The 20,311-nt window shown below is 37.8% G+C and overlaps 1 protein-coding gene across 3 annotated transcripts in view; it reads right to left on the bottom strand.

Annotated features, from left to right (window-relative positions):
• The window catches only part of RAPGEF5 (Rap guanine nucleotide exchange factor 5), a 160,409-nt gene that overhangs the window by 32,635 nt on the left and 107,463 nt on the right, over positions 1-20,311 (bottom strand). For all 3 annotated transcript variants that reach the window (XM_038174149.2, XM_038174150.2, XM_072033552.1), the window contains 3 exons: positions 2,798-2,876; positions 1,567-1,711; positions 256-353 (listed from right to left, as the gene is read on the bottom strand). In XM_038174149.2, coding sequence (XP_038030077.1) covers positions 256-353; positions 1,567-1,711; positions 2,798-2,876 — 322 coding nt within the window. The remainder of the gene's footprint in view (positions 1-255; positions 354-1,566; positions 1,712-2,797; positions 2,877-20,311) is intronic.

Here is a 20,311-nt window from a genome sequence, read left to right as displayed (position 1 = left end):
CCACACACTATTGCTTTACTTGGAAATCATCACAATCAAAATTGATGGGAGCAATTGTAGAACACACTTCACCCAACAAACATCAGATAAAATGGAATAATCTAGCTTTACTTTAGACGAGATGTATTGTAAAAATGGATACAGTATTTGTATCACTCATCCCTTTATCTTTACTGAATTCCAGCAAGATGCCAACAAAAATAAATTACACTTTAAATAAAATGAGATTTGATCACAAATATAATCAATACTTACTGACGACGATGCATCCCAAGTATTTTCTGAAATTCCTTCAGTTCCTTCTCAAGAATGGGATATTCGTATACATCATCTAATACATTCCGGTATATCGTCTACAAAATAAAATAGTATCTGCAAACATCTGATAACTCAAAAATAAATCTAAGGTGTCACATCAGTAGTCTAAATCAATTCAGGCACTAGCCTACTGAAATAAGTTTCATCCTTGTTTTTATGCAATCAGCAGAGAATGTCCCTATTTAAATTTTCAGGCTAGTTCAATGCTCAGTTTGTCTTCAGAGAAGCACTCTTTTTATCAACACCAAGTGAAAACGTAAAACGTTGAACTCACTAGTCTACAAACAAAGATAAAATGGCACTTATGGCTGTTACATGAAACGTGGATTAGTTCTGAACAATCCATTCAGAAGCTTTAGGACATACCACACCATCACCACTCATCCAAAATGATAATAATTTGATTTAGACTTTCAAAATAAATGTTCTTCTTCACTTCCTCATGTTTGCAGACATTTTAAATTGAGTCAAGACTTTCCTCAAATTTAGTTAAATATTCATTTTTTTACTTGAGTGAATGACTGAACAGAGCAAAAAGGCCCTCAGGAAGATCTCCAGTTACAAGACAAAGTTTTCAAGAAAGGTGAAAGATCAATCCTACAAATTCTCTCAAAATACTTTTTCTATCAGCAGGGAGAAAAAAAAAAACAAAAAAACACAATTGGCTAGATCTAATAGATCTTGGCCCAGTGAAGCATGGCTATTTGCGAATCCACAAGGCAAGTATAAAGTTTTGGTACTCAGATACTTGCTAAGAGGGGCAGAATATTTATGCATTTAATAAAAATGCATAAAGCTGTGTTGTTCTCAATATACAAACATTGTGGAATAACATTATACTCTTCCTTGTACCTCAGACAAAGGCTTCAAAACTTGCCCTTCATCCATGATCATACTGACTGTAGACCCTGTTCTGGCAGACCAGTGTGTCTAAGGAACCTCCACAACTTTGTAGTTTTATTTCTTACCTTCTTAATTTTTCCCCATTTTCTAGACTGCATGTACTTTTATAAGTTTCATACCTGAAAGTAATGTTTTTTTCATTTTGAATATATGAATAACAGATGCATGTTCAACATGACTTCCTCTAAGGCATTAAGGAAAAACACGCAAAAAACTCTTTATAAATAGATATTTAGAACTAATCTTAAATATGAAAAATTATGCTTTTTTAATTTTCACTGTTGAGGCTTTTTAGACAAAACATGATAATTAAACACTGAAATACATCAGGAAGTGTTTCAATACCTTTAAAAATTGTTTTAAATGCTCATCTTCATGTAACCAGTCTTTATAGAGAGAAGTCCACTGAGAAACCAAATGCAAAACTTTTCGTTTCCTACAGGATACATCAGAGTCGTCTTCTTTCCCTTGATAGTTCTTTGCACAATAGGTACAGTAGGTTAAGGGAAAAATATACTAAGAGTTCACTGAAACTTCACTGAATCAAGTGACAGGAAAAACTTCATAATCACCTTGTTTGTTGTTTAGTAATTAAAGTTTTTTTCACTAAACTGTTCAGTTATAAATGCATATTTATCCTCTTTGAAATGTTAGGAATTTCAACTTTTTGGAATGAAATACTCAGCAATAGAAATGTCATTTCATCCCCTGTGTCAACATGGTTTTTTTCTCCTTTCTATACTAGAGAGAGAAGTCTATAAAACGTAAAAACGGTTTAAAAGGAGTTATACAATGTTGAGTCATATCTTTCCTGTAGAAGTGGGAATGATCCTTTGTCCTGCACACAGATGCCAATGTGAACGTCTGTATGAAGGAGGACAATGCATCATTACTACAACAACAACAAAAAATGAGCAGAAGAAGTCAGTTCTTTTTCCCTGCACAAATTATACTATCTGCAGAAATAACGCTATTCAGAAAAAAAAAGGGGGGGGGGGGAGTAAAAGAATCTATTTCCACTATTGTTATCTATTCACAAATAGAAATACGAAATGACACAAGGTACTCACTTTATACATTGTTCCTGTCCCTTCACTATTCTTTTTTTCATTAAGTGAAAAGATAATGCTTTCATGGCAAAAAGAAAAGAAAGTAAAAAAAGAAGGTTCATTTTATACCTGCAAGATCATTCAAGCAATACACCATAGCTTATGGAAATAATTGGAAATAGGAGAAAAAAAATGTTTTGTCTCAAAATGATTTATATATTGTATCAAAATGACAAAAGGTACAGACATTGTAGAATACTTCATTTTTTTTCCTCTTAACATATTCTGAAGTATATTACACAAGTATTCTAAGAATTTACATTTATGTTCTGGGTATGTTTAAACCTGATCTTAAATGTTATTTTTGTAAAAGTTATGAAGATTTATATAGCTTTAAAAAAAAAACAAAAAAAAAAAAACAAAAAAAAAAAAACAGCATTTACACTGTTTTTATGAATTAGGCCTGACAGTATACAAACATAGGTGTCACTGTGTGACGCCTGCTAATACAACACTTAAAAGGATATTGCCTCAGAAGTGCCTGGCACAAGTCATCAGTTGTCATGAAAACTGTGTACGTGAGAAGGAAGTCATCCAGGAGAGTTTCTGCAGAGGAAGACAAAAAATAATAAGGTACAATATACTGTTGAAAGGAAGAAGACCATATCTATCATCTATTCCTGTATGCATGGCAGGAACAGGAACTCAAAAAAAAAAAAAAAAAAAAAAAAGCCTAAAGAATACATCACTGGTTTGAAGACTGTTTCACAGTTAACAGTATGTTTCCACTGCAGATGAGATCCTTATTTAACAAGCACATCAACTCTCATAGAGACAAAGAGTAGAAAAATGCACAAAATAAGCCAGAGTTCAGCACTAAGAATCCTCATCATAAACACCACCACCCTGGTTGGCTCTGCTGGATGGTTCCAGCCAAGCAACCTTTCCACCAGATAAATTGTTTTAAAATTTCAGAAGACAAGGTTTTATTAATAGATGATGGAAAACCGTGATTGCCATGTACGCTGATGAACATGTAGGCATAGTTTTTGAGAAGCATGAACTACGCATATTGAAACCTTTAGCTGGTTAAATCTTGCACGCAACACTAAGTGCTGGGACATTTATTCTATGGTTTACTTAATTATATTATTCAAGTTATTTTCTGCTTCTGACATTCCTCCAAATGGTTTCTATCAGTGTTACTAAAATGACCTGAACGTACTTGCTGACAAAGCATTTCTACCCACTGCAATGTAGGACCTCAGGTTGTCAGGACAAGCAGTACTGCCAATTCAGACCTCAATAGAGCTTTCTCATTCCTCACTCCTATGCCACACTGATTTTAGGATTTCTCCAAACCTTTCCTACATACACTAGTCACAAGAGGGAAGGTTGAAAGAACTAGATTTGCTCTAAGATGAGAGGGCTCAGGAGGAATCTTGTGGTGGTCTTCAACAGCTCAGTGGCAAGGTAGAGATAAAGCCTAACTTTTGCCAGGAGCATGTAATGTAATGACAAAAGGAAACCATCAGACACAGATAAAAGGGAATTTTTTTTTTCCCTTTGAGGATGGACAACCACAGGGACAAGTTGCCCAGACAGACTGCAGAACCTCCAACATCAACAACATTCAAAACTTGCTGGGGCACCACAGCCTGCTCTTACTACAGCTGCTTTAAGCAAGGGTTAGACCAGATGGCCTCCAGAGGTCCCTTCCAAAGAAAACCGCACTATAACTCAAACAACTTTGCTTCTAGTGCTAGTTAATCACTCATACATGATGTATAATCTCAGAATTAGTTTTTATTTTGTTCACAAACACAGTCTTTTAGTTTTCTGCAAACAGACATGAGAATTATGCCAGTCATTTTATGCCCAAAATAAAAATGACAGTTTTTGTTATTGTTGTTGTTGTTTGTTTGTTTGTTTTGATAAAACAATGCACTTTTCTTGAAACTTGAGGAGTCTGCATTCACTGTATTTCTTTGATTTCCAGCAAATACTCTGTGTTCCCTTTAACAACAAATCAGTTTTGCACCACCTGCTTTACCAGATGAGAACAGGAGCATAAACAGAGGCTGACAGATAAAGGAAATTCTGGTTACTTTTATTTAGATAGATAGATAGATAGATAGATACACACACACACTTATATATATTGTGAGGAATAAAGAAAAATTAGATTGACGACTAAAAGAAAATTATTAAATAAAAAAATCATGAAGAAAAATTTAAAAAATAGCATTGCAGGCTTTTGCACGAAGAAAGACTTCTTCGTCTTCAGCTTTTTTCTTTTTCAACTATTACTGTGCTATATTACTGTATTATTTATATATTTATATAAATAAATAAATAAAAATATATAAAGTATTTTTTTTAGAGCAAAAATACTTTAGTGGTATTACTAGTTGTTATTAGTTAGCTATTACTAGTAATTGCTACCAGTGCTCAGTTGTGATTTAAGTGATGGATTTACAGCTGTAGAGACTGAAGGACAAAACACCCCTCACAGGATGAAGATAAGGCTGTGCCCTCATTTCCGTATATTGGCTTCCTCACTATTTGTTTATGATGTGGTCCAGTCCAAGCTAGTGCTTGTGTGCATGTGTGTAACTGAGAGCAACCCAGCAGCTTTTCATACTAAGGCTGTAATTTCACAATAATTTAGGCCAATTTCAGTCACAGCTGCCTTGGACCTCCTTGTCAGTAAATTGACCTCTTAGATGAGGTGCAGAATGGCAAGAAAAATTCATCCATGTATCATTCAGAGCCAGTTATCACCTGAATATCACATGGATGGATGGCTAATGACATCCCACCCTGCCAGCACAGGATTCAAAATACAAATAATAATAATAATAAATCTAGATCAATGCCTTTTGCCCAGTAGTTCTTAAAAGACTCCTGATGTGAAGAAGCATAGCTAAAGCTCCTTGTATTCACTAATAAAACAAGTGGATTCTTTATATTTCACCAGCATTGCTTAAAAACTGTGGAAAGTACTATCTGTGTATAAAACAAATGTTTTGTCTCAGTAAATGAAAAAGATGTTGTGAACAGCTTGTTCTCTATCTAAAAGGCCTTCTATTCATTCTCTTGCATGTCTTTTGGAGGATACAATGCAGCTACTAAAGTTGGAGGTTTCACAAACATTTATTTGGAAACTGTTGTTCCTGGAGCCGACCACCACATCTAATCTCTCATTTTAGTTCTTGACCAAACTACATGTATGTGCAGTGATACTCATCAAGTCAAAGGTGCAGTTACAACAGATTATTTCCACAACTGTCTGTTCTATATTGGTGATGCCAAAGCATCAACAATAAATAGCCATATATTCAGAAGAGAAATGAAGTACTAGCTGAAGGAAAGCTTCAATGTTTATCAGTGAACTTGAGGAATTGTTCAAAATACTGTGACTTTATCATACTAATTGGTGTTAAAATACCAATATAAAAAAATATTTTTAATACAGATCATGTGTTTTCCAGATGTCTGTTATCAATTTTTTTTCCAATCCCAAAGTGTTAGGATAGGAAGAAAGGCTGGTTTTGCTATGATTTGAGTTTTTGCTTAAACTTTTTGCACAAACAGTGTTATAAATATTACTAATGCAATTCTTTTTAAAACAAGTGACAATTAAAACTGTTTATTTTTTTCAGATGTCCCACCAACTCTTTTTAAGCCCTCTGTTCAACTCAGACATACCTCTATCTGTTCAGTCTCTAGCTTCTGACGACTTTATCATAATAAGGTATACCACTCAGCCAACGCAAAGTCACAGAGTGGTTAATTTATTTTTTTTTTTAATACAAAGGAAATGCTAAGAAGTCAATATATTATGATTCCTGTAGTTTGTGTATAGGCTGCATTTCTTCAAATTGCCTCTGAACTTGTTTAGAAACGTAAACCCTAAAGGAATGTTTTGAACAAAAAAGTCTAGATTATACATGTGGTCCATTAATAGCATCACTCATCTGTTAAATTACCTTAACAAGTAAGCAATGAAAGTGCTTTTGCTAGATTAAATATCTATTGCCAGACATCACATAGAGACTTTGTAATAATATTCATATTTTAAAACACCTGTACTAACTTGCATGTATTTCCCTTAAGTAGATATGTACAGTTCACTCTACCTATCTTCTGTATTTTCTTCTCAAATGCACTGTAATTTAAGATAATTCCAATATGGTTTTATATGCCATAGCAAGGACACAAAATCTAAGTGTCCACTGATTCTTCAAAAATAATCTCTTCAACACAAACAATTGCGGGCTTCTCAAATACTTTTTGAAGAGTAATGTGCTCTCAATTATTAATTTGTTGGTCTTAACCTGCAACCAGAGAAAAAGTCTAGGCATGAGACAATTTATTCACAGCAAGTTATTTGTTCTATGCTCCTTATGGACACTTAGAAGAGTACACTTCAAGAGGAAGGGCTTTAAGTGTATAAGTTGACCTAATAATTATGAACAAAATTACTCCTGTTTTTTCCTCTTTAGTCATGGTTGATTTAAGAGTTTAAAAAAAAAAAAAAAAAAAGCAATTCCAGTCATCATTAATTATTTACAGTGCACCATACACCCACTCATAATTGCAGTGAAGTACCTCAGCTTTTAAACTTTACTGTCCCAGTTTCTGCATAATTTGTGACCACCTTCCCTAGTTTTTCTGGTATTTATTTATTTTTTTCTGGTATTTATTTTTCTGGTATTTATTTATTATCTAGTGAGAATAAAATGCACAGTAATAGCTGAAAAAGAAAACAAGCTGCCTTTGGAAGAAAAGTCTTTCTTCATGCAAAAGCCTGTGATGCTATTTTTTTTTAACTTCTCTTCATGAATTTTTTATTTAATCATTTTCTTTTAGTCATCAATCTAATTTTTCTTTATTCCTCACAATTTACCTTTATTTGGTTAAGCAATCACTACAAAGTATGCAGTCAGCTTGCAGCTATGGAATATTTCATTTCAAAGACAATTTCAAGCATTTTAAAGATTCATTGAGACATGCAACAGAAACACCATGTGTTCAATGGGCTACTGCTCTTGCAGCTCTTTGGGGGCAGCCTTAGGCAGTAAATCTCACCATACTGAACGTGTGCTCTCACCATAGGCATAAAAATAGTAACAACTACAAAAAGTGCACTGTGCTTATTTGTTATTAAATAGTCAATTCACACCAGCTTCTGCTGAGACAGGTTCTCACGGGCTGTGTGTCTTCCCCCAGGTGAAAAAAGGCAATGTAGACATTAACTTTACTGGCAGCTCTTCCAGTACTTTCTGCACTAAGTCCTTCTGCAAGATATGTTCCGTATGGGTAAGGGACGGAGAGAGCAGTATATAGGCATGGGATGTCCTGATGCACATGGATTTCCCAGGGAACATTTTCTTTCAGTTGGCAACTGGAGGACACAGAAAAGACATCTACAAGAGAAGTTACAGCTGTACTGCATGTGTACAGTGATGGGATCCAATGGCAACAACAATCTGGCTGGGAACAGGGATCTTGAGTCCCAGAGACAGTAAACGGTCATATATTTGGATAACCAATCAGTTGTACATTCCCATGTCCTTCAAAAAATCCACAGGATTTCCCTGCTGCTTTCCATGTGCCCTCTTACATGAATAGATCATACCCTTTCTCTCTGAGGGTGCAACTCTACAAATTTTAACCCAGTGTGAGGTCATATTTTTTTATATACGCACAATTTTAAATGGCAGGAGTGTAGAGTGGGTTTCTCACATGAATTTACACAAATTTTATTTCTTTCTTCTCCACTGTCTTCTCTAGACAGGGTATCAATTACCAAGGCTTAGAAAAGAAATGAATAAAGAGCTGTAGCCAGAAGTCCTCTGCGGTACACCTTTAGGAAACCAGCACAGGCAGTATACTTTTATGTCTTTGGTATGTCTAAGACCTGTAAATTAATCTCAAACTTGGACATTTTCTTAAGCTTGCATAGTGGTACAAGGCATCAGGGGAGCATTATGATATTAATAACTTGTTACAGAAATGTGGAAAGAGACTTAATCTAAAGCATCTTAATCTTTGTCAAATGAAATAGAAGTTAAATTATTTTTATGAAATTAAATATTTTAGCTATCACATAAAATGAATGAAGGAAGAGAAGTAGAAAAATATTCCAGTGCTACAGATAGCTACACCTAACTACCTTATATCCATATATATATATTATTTATTAGCATGGGTTTAAACACACTTGTGCACATCATCACAGCTAGAACACTACACGTATACTCTATACATATTTACATTATGAATATGTTCAATAGATCAAACTATTCAGAGTACACCTATTGCTAATATTAGACAACCTATCCACCTAAGCCAGATATAACTGCTCCTAATGCCAGCACTGAGTCATTAATCCCTTTATACCCACAAGAAGAGATAACCTGATGACAAACTCCAGCTTGTTCTGGTTTTCTGAACACCCTGTTACATCCTGAATAGTTGTTGTTTTGCTGCTTCTCGATGTCTACCAACAAAAAACTATCAGTGAAAAATAAGCCAAACATGTCCTCCCATGTCCTTCACAAACAGATTGCCCTGATGACAAGAACCCTTCTCTTCTCATATCTGACCTTACAAAGCAACTTTTAACCTCTCGTTCTTCTTACTCTATGGTGTTTCTGTTTCCATTTTCTTTCTTTGTTATTACATGCTTATTTAAATATTAAGAAAAAATACATTTATGCAAAACATCTGCCCAACAATATTTTAAATATACAATGTATAATTTTGTTTCTGATAATTACATTGTTTACAAAAGGTAACTTGCTCTGTATAGAGGGGTACAAACATACAGGCTCTGTGCCTATAGACTCTGTATCCCTTTATCTGCAGATTGCCTGTGTCACGTACTGTTAGTTATTAAGAGGGTAATAGTGAAATCTTAAACTGTAAAGAAAAACAACTAATGTAGTTTTTTGTAAAGCTTATCATCCATTCTGAATATAAATCTCTTTCACTTCACACTGTACAAATCCATTGTGAATGGTTGTGCAAGAATTATAGAAAGATTTAAGGGCTTTTTAGACCTGTATTCCACATTAAATCGGATTACAAGAAAATACAGATAAAGTACTGGAAAGCAAGTCTTTTTCCACTTTATGTAATGTAGGTGTTCAGCTTTCTCTGAGGATTTGCTCAAGGAGACCAAACCTAGATGGAGAATGCAGAGGAAAAAAAATCATCTAAAAAGCCTGAAAGAACAAGCTTCTGGAATTCACAGTTAATTCGTAAGTTAAAACTACTCTTAATGAGCTTTAACAGTGTCAAGTTCACAGCCCTTACTCTTGGATTTCACTATGAGTATGTGAAGAACTAAGCAAAAGGGTGAAGAATTCTTGTCTTGGGTTAGAAGTACAGCTCTCAAAACCTTCTGCCTTCCCAGCCAAGGAAATGGCTAAATACCCTTACTCTTCAATTTACCTCTCTTTCTCAGAAAGGTATCAAACAGAAAGAGATCAGAAGATCTCCTTCATCCTGAGGCATGTTAAAACCTGAGTATAATATATTTAGTGGGCAGTACATAGGAACTCCAGCAACATGAACTCTTAGTTGGAGTTACACACACCTTTCTCAAACATCAATGCAAACTCTAAGTTTCATGCAGGAATTAGACCTCTTTACTCTTTAGTGTGGTGGGGTGGTAGACTTTTTTTGGGGAAAATATGTTTTAGATAACATATAGAAAAAATACAACAGCTGTAACCCTTCATCTACGCCATCTCTTATTTGTGACTATGACAGGCAAACACAATGGTATAAGCATACAGACATCTCCTGTGAAGTTCCTTATTTTAATGAACTAATCAGTGTTAACCAGAATTCTAAATTTAAAAATCACCAACAACTTCAAAATTTGTTCTCATTTGCATTCATTGTGTCATCCCTACCTCACATGACCAGCCACTTTTCCTTAGCATTTAGTGAGGCTCACCCTACTGAGTATGTTAGAAAAAAAAAAATCCTTCAGTGTTTTATATCTTCCTGTCTATGAGTTAAACGTTGGACTCAACAATGCTAATGTATTTTGTGACCTCAAGACACAATCAGAAAAATGTGGGATTTTTTTTTTTATTTTATTTAAGAAAATATTCAGAGATGGGGTTATCAATACCATAATGCTCAGAAACAGTTAAAACTTGTATTTCTCACAATTGCAGAAAAGCAGCCATATGAGATAGGGTTACAGCTGGGCAAACAGACAGATGAAATCCCCGTGCTTGAGTAAAATGGATGCTGATTGCTTACTGTTCTGCAGGGAACAGACATTTTTTGCTATTTTGAATATGCACTGAGTTCAAATTAAACTAGATGAGGGCCACAGCAATGCATTTGCAAGTTTTTGTGCCTCTCAGTGCTGAAAGCTCTTAAGTTTGACAAATTTTTTGTCATCCCTCTTACTCCTTTCCATAAAATGTGAAAAATTATAATCACACCTCAAGGTGGAAGCTGCTACACTTAGTCTCTGGTTGACATAATACTGTGCAATGCCCTGAAACCTTTCAGCAATGCAAATGCATGTCCAGCAAGTTGTAGCTAGTAATCAGAAAATTGCTCATTCTGCAGAAATGGAAAAAATGATTTGAAGGCAACTCCTTTTAAAGATAGAAGTTTCTCAATAATCTGTAATTCCACAGCAATTTACTAAAAATGTCAGGATGTCCCTGAGTACAAACAGTAAATGCAGACTGCTATCATTACTGTCTGATCTAGCAAGATACCATTCATAACAGCAAGGGTGCTGAGTAGTCCCAAATCCCCCTTGCCTTCAGCAGATGGCAGTGGCACTCAGGACCTCACAGGATTAGCCCTTAATCCAAAAATCAAATATTCCAGAAATGCTATGCCACTATGGGCACAGCTTGAAGCAAAAAATGAAAATCACGTTGAGAAATAAAGGTCAATATATAATTTGCTGCTAATGTATTAAAACAATTATAGTAGTTATGTCATCTAACCACTGAAGCTCTGAGAAATCAATGTGCAAAGGAATAAAGAGCAAGGCATTTATTTCTGTCGTTAGGTTAGAAAAAGAAAATATATAAGGGCAAGATATTTAACCTGTACAACCAGAATTTTTATTAGAGCACAAAAATTGGAACTAGGAATAATTTCTAAGGTCACCTCCCAGTGATTTCTGGCAGTATTTTAACATCTGCAGAATTAATCAAACACATTCTGTCTGGTAAGGTCAAAGATCCTCCCGAAGTTGCATTCCAGTTGCTGCTATCATACATACTGGAGCAGTTTCATATTTTGTTAGAGGGACAAAAAGCCCTGAAACCACAGGCATAGAGCAAATGTCAGACTTGTCTAGCTTTAATGAGGCACTAATTTTTTTTTTCACATAGTCATCTGAAATCTGAAGCTTTTTTTTCCCCCCTCCAGGTAGGATGGAGCCGTGGTGATTAATGTGCAGCTATAATGGTCTGGGTTATTTGAAGTTACAGAACAAATCCACTACACCTTATACGTTTTAAAGTATTAGAAATATTGCTTATAGCTCTAACCCTAAGATATTGCTACTTTAAAAAAATAATAATAATAAAAAAATTAACTATTGTAACTAAACCACTCAAGCCTACCATACAGTGAAACTTCAATTGACAGCAGACTGAGATATCTAAAATATGTGCAAAGTATTCCCACCAGCCTAGCTGCAAAAAGAAGCCACTCCTCGCTCGCCTCTCCAGTCTCCTGAAGTACTTCAGGAAAAAAAAACACACCATCCTCTCCTTCCATTGATTGTTTCTAATAAGCCAGCCAGGCCAGGAGTGCCTGGAGCAGCAGGATGGAGGATAAAAGATTTAATGGTTCCCTTTCATCTATCTGCCTGCAGCCAGCTGCCTCGTGGGGCAGGGGAGGTAGGCATGCAGCAGTAACAGCGCAGCACACTGGATGGTCCTCACTTGTTCTTTACCTCCAGCAGGCACACAGCCTGGCACCCCAGTCACCCACTTGTCTTGGTAAAAGTCAGATAAGTGCGAGACAATTTTCTATTTTTTCTTTTAAATGGATTTCTTTTTAACCCTGCCCTCACCCTCACCTCCAGGCACCCAAAGAGGTGCCAGGCTTTCCAGCCCTGGTCCTCAATGACACAATGTCCAGGTGCCACTGTCACCTCCTCAGGGGGGCTGAGAGCTAGATTGGAAAACCTACTGCTTGGAAAAAGCAACCTTCAGATCTGCTGTCATATCAAATATATAAATACTGTCACATCTTCAAAATGAGATTGTGAGTTCTTCTTTTTTGGGTCTGCATCTTGAGCTACTTTAGAAGGACCTAATTTTCAATGGCATTTCCCAGAACAAGAACTAAAATCTTCTGTTGATGTCCCCAATACAAAATCTATAAAAATAAATGAGTAATTTAAAAAATCTTAATTGGCAGTATTTTCAAATACTACTGCCACCTACATTTTTAAATGTAGTGCCTAATGACAGGCTCTAAAAAACAACTACATTTGGACAATATCCAGTCGAGTCAATTACAATGACAAGTACAATGTAGGGACCAGAATAAACTCCACACTGGAGCATCACATGGGTAAAGAACAAGCCAAAAGGCATGTGGAAATGCCACCTCTCAAGCTTTGCAGGTCGGGTGCAATGCCTACAATTCAGTGTGCAGCCTTATCCCCACCACATCCACTGTTAACTGCTTTCCATACCAACTAGAGCAATATGTCCCTGGAGGGAACAGAAATGTACAGATCTGCTCTGTGTATTTTGAAAAGTGTTTAGCAAGAAACTTTGATCCATTATTTTCCCCCTACAAAGAAGCAAGGGGAAATTTCTTTGTGCTTCAGCCCGGGGAAGGAGATACAAGAGGAATCTTGTTTGCCCCTGGGACCCAAATTATCATAAATATGCTAAGCAGCATGAGCTCCACAACATGTGGCACAGGAACACGTGCAATAAACATCGCCATGTCTCTTCAGGGACACAGAGAATGACAAAGCCTCCACAGGCAAAAAGATCCTGGCTTCTACAGAGTTGGCAGAACTGCATACAAAGGGAACGATAGTGTTTGCATCCAAACAAGAACCGTGGGATTTGGTCCAAACCTCCGCATAAGATGGCAATAACATGTACGGGACTAACAGACAGATAACTCACAGATTTCTCTTCCAGCATGCCAAACAGCAATGCACTGGGTCAAATGACATCTTCGGTGTATAGGGTTTCAGATGAGGTTAGGGTCTCACATTGGCAACTGTGGTACCCTGCCACGCAGCCTCGGGCACAGTGACCCACATCCCAACATCTTCTGCCATATGAAGGCAAAAGGTATAGTGAAGGTGCAGCATGGTTGGTGTGTGCACACATCTCCACAGAATAAAACCCCAGTGAGGAGTGTCAGAGCTCTCATAGGGCAGCCATGGTTTGCCTCCCCACAGAGTGAAATGGTTCCAAAAAGAAACAATATATGTCATGATGGTGGCATTAAACCATAATTTTACATTAATTGTAGGCTTGCATACATATGTCTTTAAATTATGAACCTGAAATTGCACTTGCTATACTAAGACACCCAAATCATTCCATTGAGTGGTTAACATGTAATTAAAGACAGCTTTTCTCCTTATTATTACTGACAATTATAATGGAAGACAGAGAAATAAAAAAGCCTTGTACATAGTCTATATGTGTAGTAAGAATATCTAACAACTTCAAACCACAGAGTTTGTCAGTACAACCTTGTCCTGACAGCAGAATGAAAGAAAAAGAAAAGGTTCCCTTTTGCACTGTTTAAAGATCACACAGGGGTAGGTGAGACAAGAGGAATATACATTATTTGTTGTACAGCTGCTTGTGAGCATTAAAATACCTGCACAGCTATTTTATTCCCTGCAGCAGCAGAACTGTGTTTCTGCACATGGACCTTTGGCTACTTATATACATGGTTCTTCAAAGTTAGGAAGTGGGGATATTAAGCAAATACTTGATGAAAATCCAGTGGGGTGATTTTCTAAAGGTGAATACTCACTTTTGCCATTATTTCAGATTTTTTAGTGCTACTTAACAACTTAGTTATAAAAACATACAATCAGAAAACAACTCTTAGATAAACATAACTTTGCACTCCTTAAAGACAGTTTTTTCTTTTGTATCCTTCTTTTTCAAGTCTTCTGTGACACTATCTCTCATGCACAACCTGTAAAGCATCTAACACAACAGATATATTCTCTATCCTGTAGAAATTGTTCTGTTTCCCCCTTCATCCACCCTGCCAGCTGTTCTGTGGATTTCCATGGGGCACAAAGGAATTTCCTTGGCTGAGATGCAAATTGTACCTTCCTGCACAAGCATACTCAAATCTAATGCACTGTTTAGGATAAAAAAAAAAAAAAGAACTTCAATAATAGATATGACATTATTGCATTAAACGGGGCCTCTTTGCTCATAGGCTCATTGACCATGTTTCACCACTACACAACAACTGGCAGTGACTAGCACTTGTTACCATCTCTCATTTCTGTAGCTCTTTTTGTCCAGAAGTGCCAGGATAGTTTTCACAAAACATATGAGGCTTATTTTTCCAGTATTTTTAAAGTGTTCCAGAAGGGGAGGCATGCAAGGGCTCAGCAGCAGCACCAGCTGTGGCAGGAGGTACTTGCCAAAGCCGAGATGATGAACCCAGGGTCCTTACTCCTGCCCTGCTCATCAACCCTGGGTAACACACAGAGAACACCTGAACATTTGGCCTCCTGCCAGTGAGCCAAAGCCACCAAATTTATCAAATTCAGAAAGTGAACCCAATGCAAAGTGCCTTTCACTTTCAAATTTCCAAACCCTTTTCAAATCAAATCGGCTAACAACAGCACAGCTTCTACAACACCTTTTCAACACATTAAATGTATTATAGTTTTCTTCAGAATGTCGTTTTCTTTATTGTTCCTTAAGGGATGACCAAAGCTCACACAAGTGTTAACAAATTTCAACTAAATTTGGGACAGGGGCAGCAAATTCTCAAAGATAGTAAGTTGCTACAAAAAATGAAATCAAGTTTATCTGCAGAAGAGAGTCAAATTATTCTCTCATTCAAGTAAAGGCTGCATGCATGCACAGCTATGTTTTCAGACATGAAAAAACTCAGTCAGAAGAGATGAAGTCATACTGCCTCAAGCTGCTCCTGGTAGGACTGTTTCTTTGATTAAAAGATACCATCTCCAGCACTGGGACTACTAGCATCACCGAGATATTCTCCTTATTTAAAATTCTGCAAACTGTGTCCATCCCAGTTTCTCTAACAAGGTGGCCTATTGCTGCTCTTCTCATCTCTGCTGCACTAGGCTGCTGTATCTTGCCTTAGTGCAGCCTAGAAATTCCCAGGGCAGAGCACTCTCCTGCTTTATGCTTGCATAGCACCAGCCACAGACACTGTGGCTGCTGAATGCCCATGTATATGTAAAATGGCAACTCAATATATTCCTGCATTTGTTTCTGTAAATAGCTGTGTTGTTGTTTTTGTATTTTTTTTTCTCATTAAACTGCTTTACTTATTTAGTTAATTATTAAGGCCAATTATAAAAATCCTTTTTTTTTTTCCCCTCCCCCCCACTGAGAAGCAATATCCTTTCCATACTATTCCTAGTTATTCTGCAGAAAATCACCAATTACATGATGTCTGTCTCCTCAAACAGACTGCAAGCACTTGTCCAAAGGCACAGCCTGGTAGCCAACAGCTTCTTTCAGCTCATAAAGCAGTAAGCATGTGTTTACTTTTGTTGAAAGTCCCTGCAGGAGAAGGTAGCAAGGCATCTTAAAGGAAGACTCTGAGGATTACATACATCTCTTCAGCTAGCTAAATACCTCCTATAAAAAAGCATATATTTAAAAGCAGATTTCCAAATCATTTTTCAGAAACACATCAGCAGTTACAGTAAATATACAGGAGTTGGAATCAATTCTATTAGGAGCTGCTGCTTCAAAGACATAGCAGTCCACATCCCAGAAGGACAATGAAGTACAATATGCAAGCTCATTTAATCACTGTATCCAATTACATGGAGGAATAAATCATCACGCACGTAACTATGTCTGAATTTTAAAAAGTAAGTAAATCATGAGTAGTCAAACCAAAAGCTGTGAATCTCTGGATTCACAGATTAGCAGGGTAAGTGGTGCATTTACTTCCCATTTGAAATAAGAACATCCAAAAACCATTAACATCACCCAATTATTTTAAGATAAATACAGAAGCTGCCTTTTTTCTGTTCAGTTTGGGGTTTGAATACGTAGACTGCCTTTCCCTGCAGTTGGTTACACAAAGTGGGGTTTTATAACCAATGCTCTTCACTGCCTTGACGTTGGTGGTTGTTCTAAGTTACCATGTTTGGTTTCATTTCAGTGACCGTAAGCATTTCCTATTGTAAGCAACAATACCCCTACAGCACACAGGCAACAGGCTTATTTTACACTAACTCCTTTCACAGATCCCAGGAGTCCACAAGCCAAATCCTCACAAACATTGACCTCAGCTGAGCTTGTACGTGGTCTAATGATGGACCTCCCTAGCCTCTCTGCCCTGGTTGATGCCTAGGACTCCCCTTCTTATAGAGGACTTCAGAAAAGGAGCAGGCATTTCTGCTAATCCCAGAAATAACAGGGCTTTGGGCAACTGTTCTGGCCTTTTGCTGTTAAATTCTATATGACAATACTTTCTAGGAGGCACTGAATTCTCTCCATTTGTCAAGAAAACCCAGTACAGCAGTTTCCTCCAAAGCTGATGGTGTTTTCATGTCTTCCGGATGCTTTTATAAACCTGTTATTGAATATTTATCACTCTTTGTAATCAAGTACATAGCTCTAACTTCCCAAACTGCATCTACTAACCTGGATTCCCTGAACAGATTTCCAGTCTTTTAAACTGAGATGTTAAATCAAATGCCCTACGGCCCATCCACATGTCAAAACCCTCAACTGAATATGAAGATCAGACTCATTAACACTAACAGAATCTGCATGCAGACATCAAAGAAAAAATAAAAAGAAGAAAAAAACACCATTCAAAATATTTACAGAAGCTCCATAAGCAACCCATGAGATGTGCTGAAACTTTTGCCTAGGGAGAGGGGCCACTAGACTGAAGAGAGTAGGAAAAATTCCCTTAAGCCAGCAACAGCACATTGAACTCAGGAAAATGTTTTTTGCTGCTTTGCAAGAGAAGGGAAATATTTGGGAGTACTGAAGGGGTTGGGAACACATGGGGAGAGGCCGTGCTTCTGCTGGCACAGGCCCTCCCATCCAGCAGGCCTGGGCAGGCAAGCTGGTCCCCACAGAGCCAGGGAGAGCCTGGAGCACAAGCTGCTGCTACACAAGCAAGCCGCAGGCAAAGTGTCCTTTCCTCCTTAATGCTCCCAGGACTGACAACCCAGACCCCAAAAACTCCATGTATGTGCTTGGGGGCTTCTGCCCATGCCAAGCTTCAGGTGGCCAAAGGGCAGGGGTGTACGGGACGCAGAGAGCAGAGAGGACAACAAGGGGCCTGCAGCGCAGCACGTAGTGGGATGGAAATGAGATTGAGGAAACACAGTACAGGGATACAATGCAGTCACCTAGAGAGGCTAAATATTTTCATTTGCCCGTTATTTGTGGTTTCCGTGCTTTGGGGCACGCAAAACATCACAATACGCTCACTGCTGCTTTGAGGACTTGAAAGAAAAACCCGTGACAAGAGGATCCTACAAATGCTATTTGTTTGTGGCTGTTTTCTGCTGTTGTTTGTTTGCTGCTTCCAGCTTGTGGCCGTGCATCCCGTATGCTGTACTAACAGTAACAACAAACAAAATCGCACAGACAAGGCTCGCTTTGGGGTGGGGAATGAAACCCAACAAAGGCTTCATTATTGTATTGATGTTGGGGCTCTGAAGTCATGACTAAGAAAGAACAAAACCAGTATCTGGATTTCTGTTTGTAGCTGCAGCGGTTCCTAGAGATATGCTGTAAACCCCAAATCCTAAGAAATGAGGATGGGGGGAGGTTAAAGAAAAGCAGGTTGTTGAATTGGTAGGGCATGGTGGGCAGGAGGAGGAGGGATAGCAGCATGCAGGGACACAGGGTGCAGAAAAAAAGGAAATAAATTGAAAAGCAGTAGAAGGTGAGGTATAATGGCCTCCAGAAACCCTGGGTTAGACAGCATGATTTCTTCATGATTACATTCCTAATTCTGGTAATTTATATCTACATCAAAACTCAAACTCAAACAAAGGAATAAAATCACAATTCATCCCAACTGTTGTCACAAGAATGTGTAAGTTTTATATTATAGCTTCCATCAAAATTAGATCCATCAATGCTGCCATTTTATTTGCATTGATCTATTTTTTCCTATCCTCCCACCCCCCAATTTCTTTCCCTTCAGTGCCCTTGAAAACAAGCCATCACATTTTTACTTCAGAGAAAGAGTACTGATTTGGTGTCGGAAAGATCTCACAAGCATTTTTAACTGAGACAAGGTCATCTCACAATCTCAGTCTGACTCAGGAGACGCTATGTGAGCTACTGCCACAGCTACAACTCACATAGGTATTTTTCACCTTGTCTGAAAGATGGGAATACCAATTTACTTTATTGCAGTAACTGATGCTATTCTGAAAAGCTTTCTGCCAGAAGCAGCTATAGTCCATGAGTGCAACTGACACATCATGAGAAACCTTTGGCTGCCAAAGTGGTGTAATTCTACTCCTATTTCAACCTGTGAAAGGATCAAAATTGTCTTAAAAAAAAAAAAAAAAAAAAAAGCCTGCATTGTGCATCAACTGAAACTTGTAAAGTTTCTGAATTTATGCAAAGTGCTTTCTGTTCCATTATTTCCTGGTTAGACAGGCACCTCAGCTTTCACTAAACTATTCCCATTACAACCATCTATTCCTACATCCAATAGCTGATTTTCTGGATTGCCCGTTAAAATAAAAAACAACAGCAAGATAACATAAACCAGATCAGAATACCAGCCAACCACATCCAGCATGAAGCCAATATGGCTGCAAGTAACTTTTGTCACAGATGCTCTTTCCCCTTTTTTTAACTCAGTCATGGTAGAGAGAGCACCAGTCAGAGCTACTGCAAGGCATGGCCGAGCTCCATCACACTTCATAACCCAGGGCATGTTGCAAAGGAAATAGGAAGAGCAAGGACAGAACTTTGTGGAGGATGAAACAGAGAAGCAGCAGCAGTCTGAATCAGGACATTGCAGTCACCACTATGGAACTGCGTTACGTGGGGTGAAAACTTCTCTGGCACCAGCATGCCTATCCCACAGACAAGAGTTCTCATGCAATAGTGTTTATTCAACTATACAACAAGCACAGGCATTTGCTGCTGTAATCCAGCTCGGGGGGAGCACTTTTTAAGGGAGGTCTTAAGAGCCTGCAGAAAGCTTCATCAGGCACTACGCATATGGAAATAACCAGAAATCTGTTCCAATTAATGGCTCACAAATAGGTCCTGAGCCATGGCTTTTTGTTCTTAATATCCCTGGGTGTCCTCTGAGCACAGGGATTTACAGAAAATGCTAAAGTGAAAGGTTGGAAAGAGAACAACCGCATCAGCATACTGTACAGCAAAGTATCACCGAATGGTAATAACAGGGCGTATGATAGGTAGCTTAGTGAAGTAACAATAATTGTAGCTTGGCTATCATCCAGAACAGCCCTGGTCCTGCTCACGAAAAGACCGAGGCTACTACTTCCATAATACCGTGAAACTGTTTGAACTGAGGGCATGTTAAGGAGGTTTGCGGGGGAAGGAGGAATTAACAGCATGAGTAAATTTAGTTCACAAGGGGAAAAAAGCAGCTTTGAAGAACAGATTTCTTTCAGCTTTTTCACACACAGTCTCAAAGCACAGGTCTTCAGTCTGCCAGTGCATCCATCCTTCCACCCTGTGGGCGGGGAATGAACACGCTCTTTATATTCCTCAGAAAATGTTAATCTCACAAAAAAATCATTGTGTTGTAGTGACATTGAGCACTGGAAACACTGGAATTCAAAGCCT

Source organism: Anas platyrhynchos, chromosome 2 (assembly GCF_047663525.1).
Source record: "Anas platyrhynchos isolate ZD024472 breed Pekin duck chromosome 2, IASCAAS_PekinDuck_T2T, whole genome shotgun sequence".
Lineage (NCBI taxonomy): Eukaryota > Metazoa > Chordata > Aves > Anseriformes > Anatidae > Anas > Anas platyrhynchos.
Note: the sequence above shows the minus strand (reverse complement) of the source record. Positions and strands in the feature narration are given on the sequence as shown.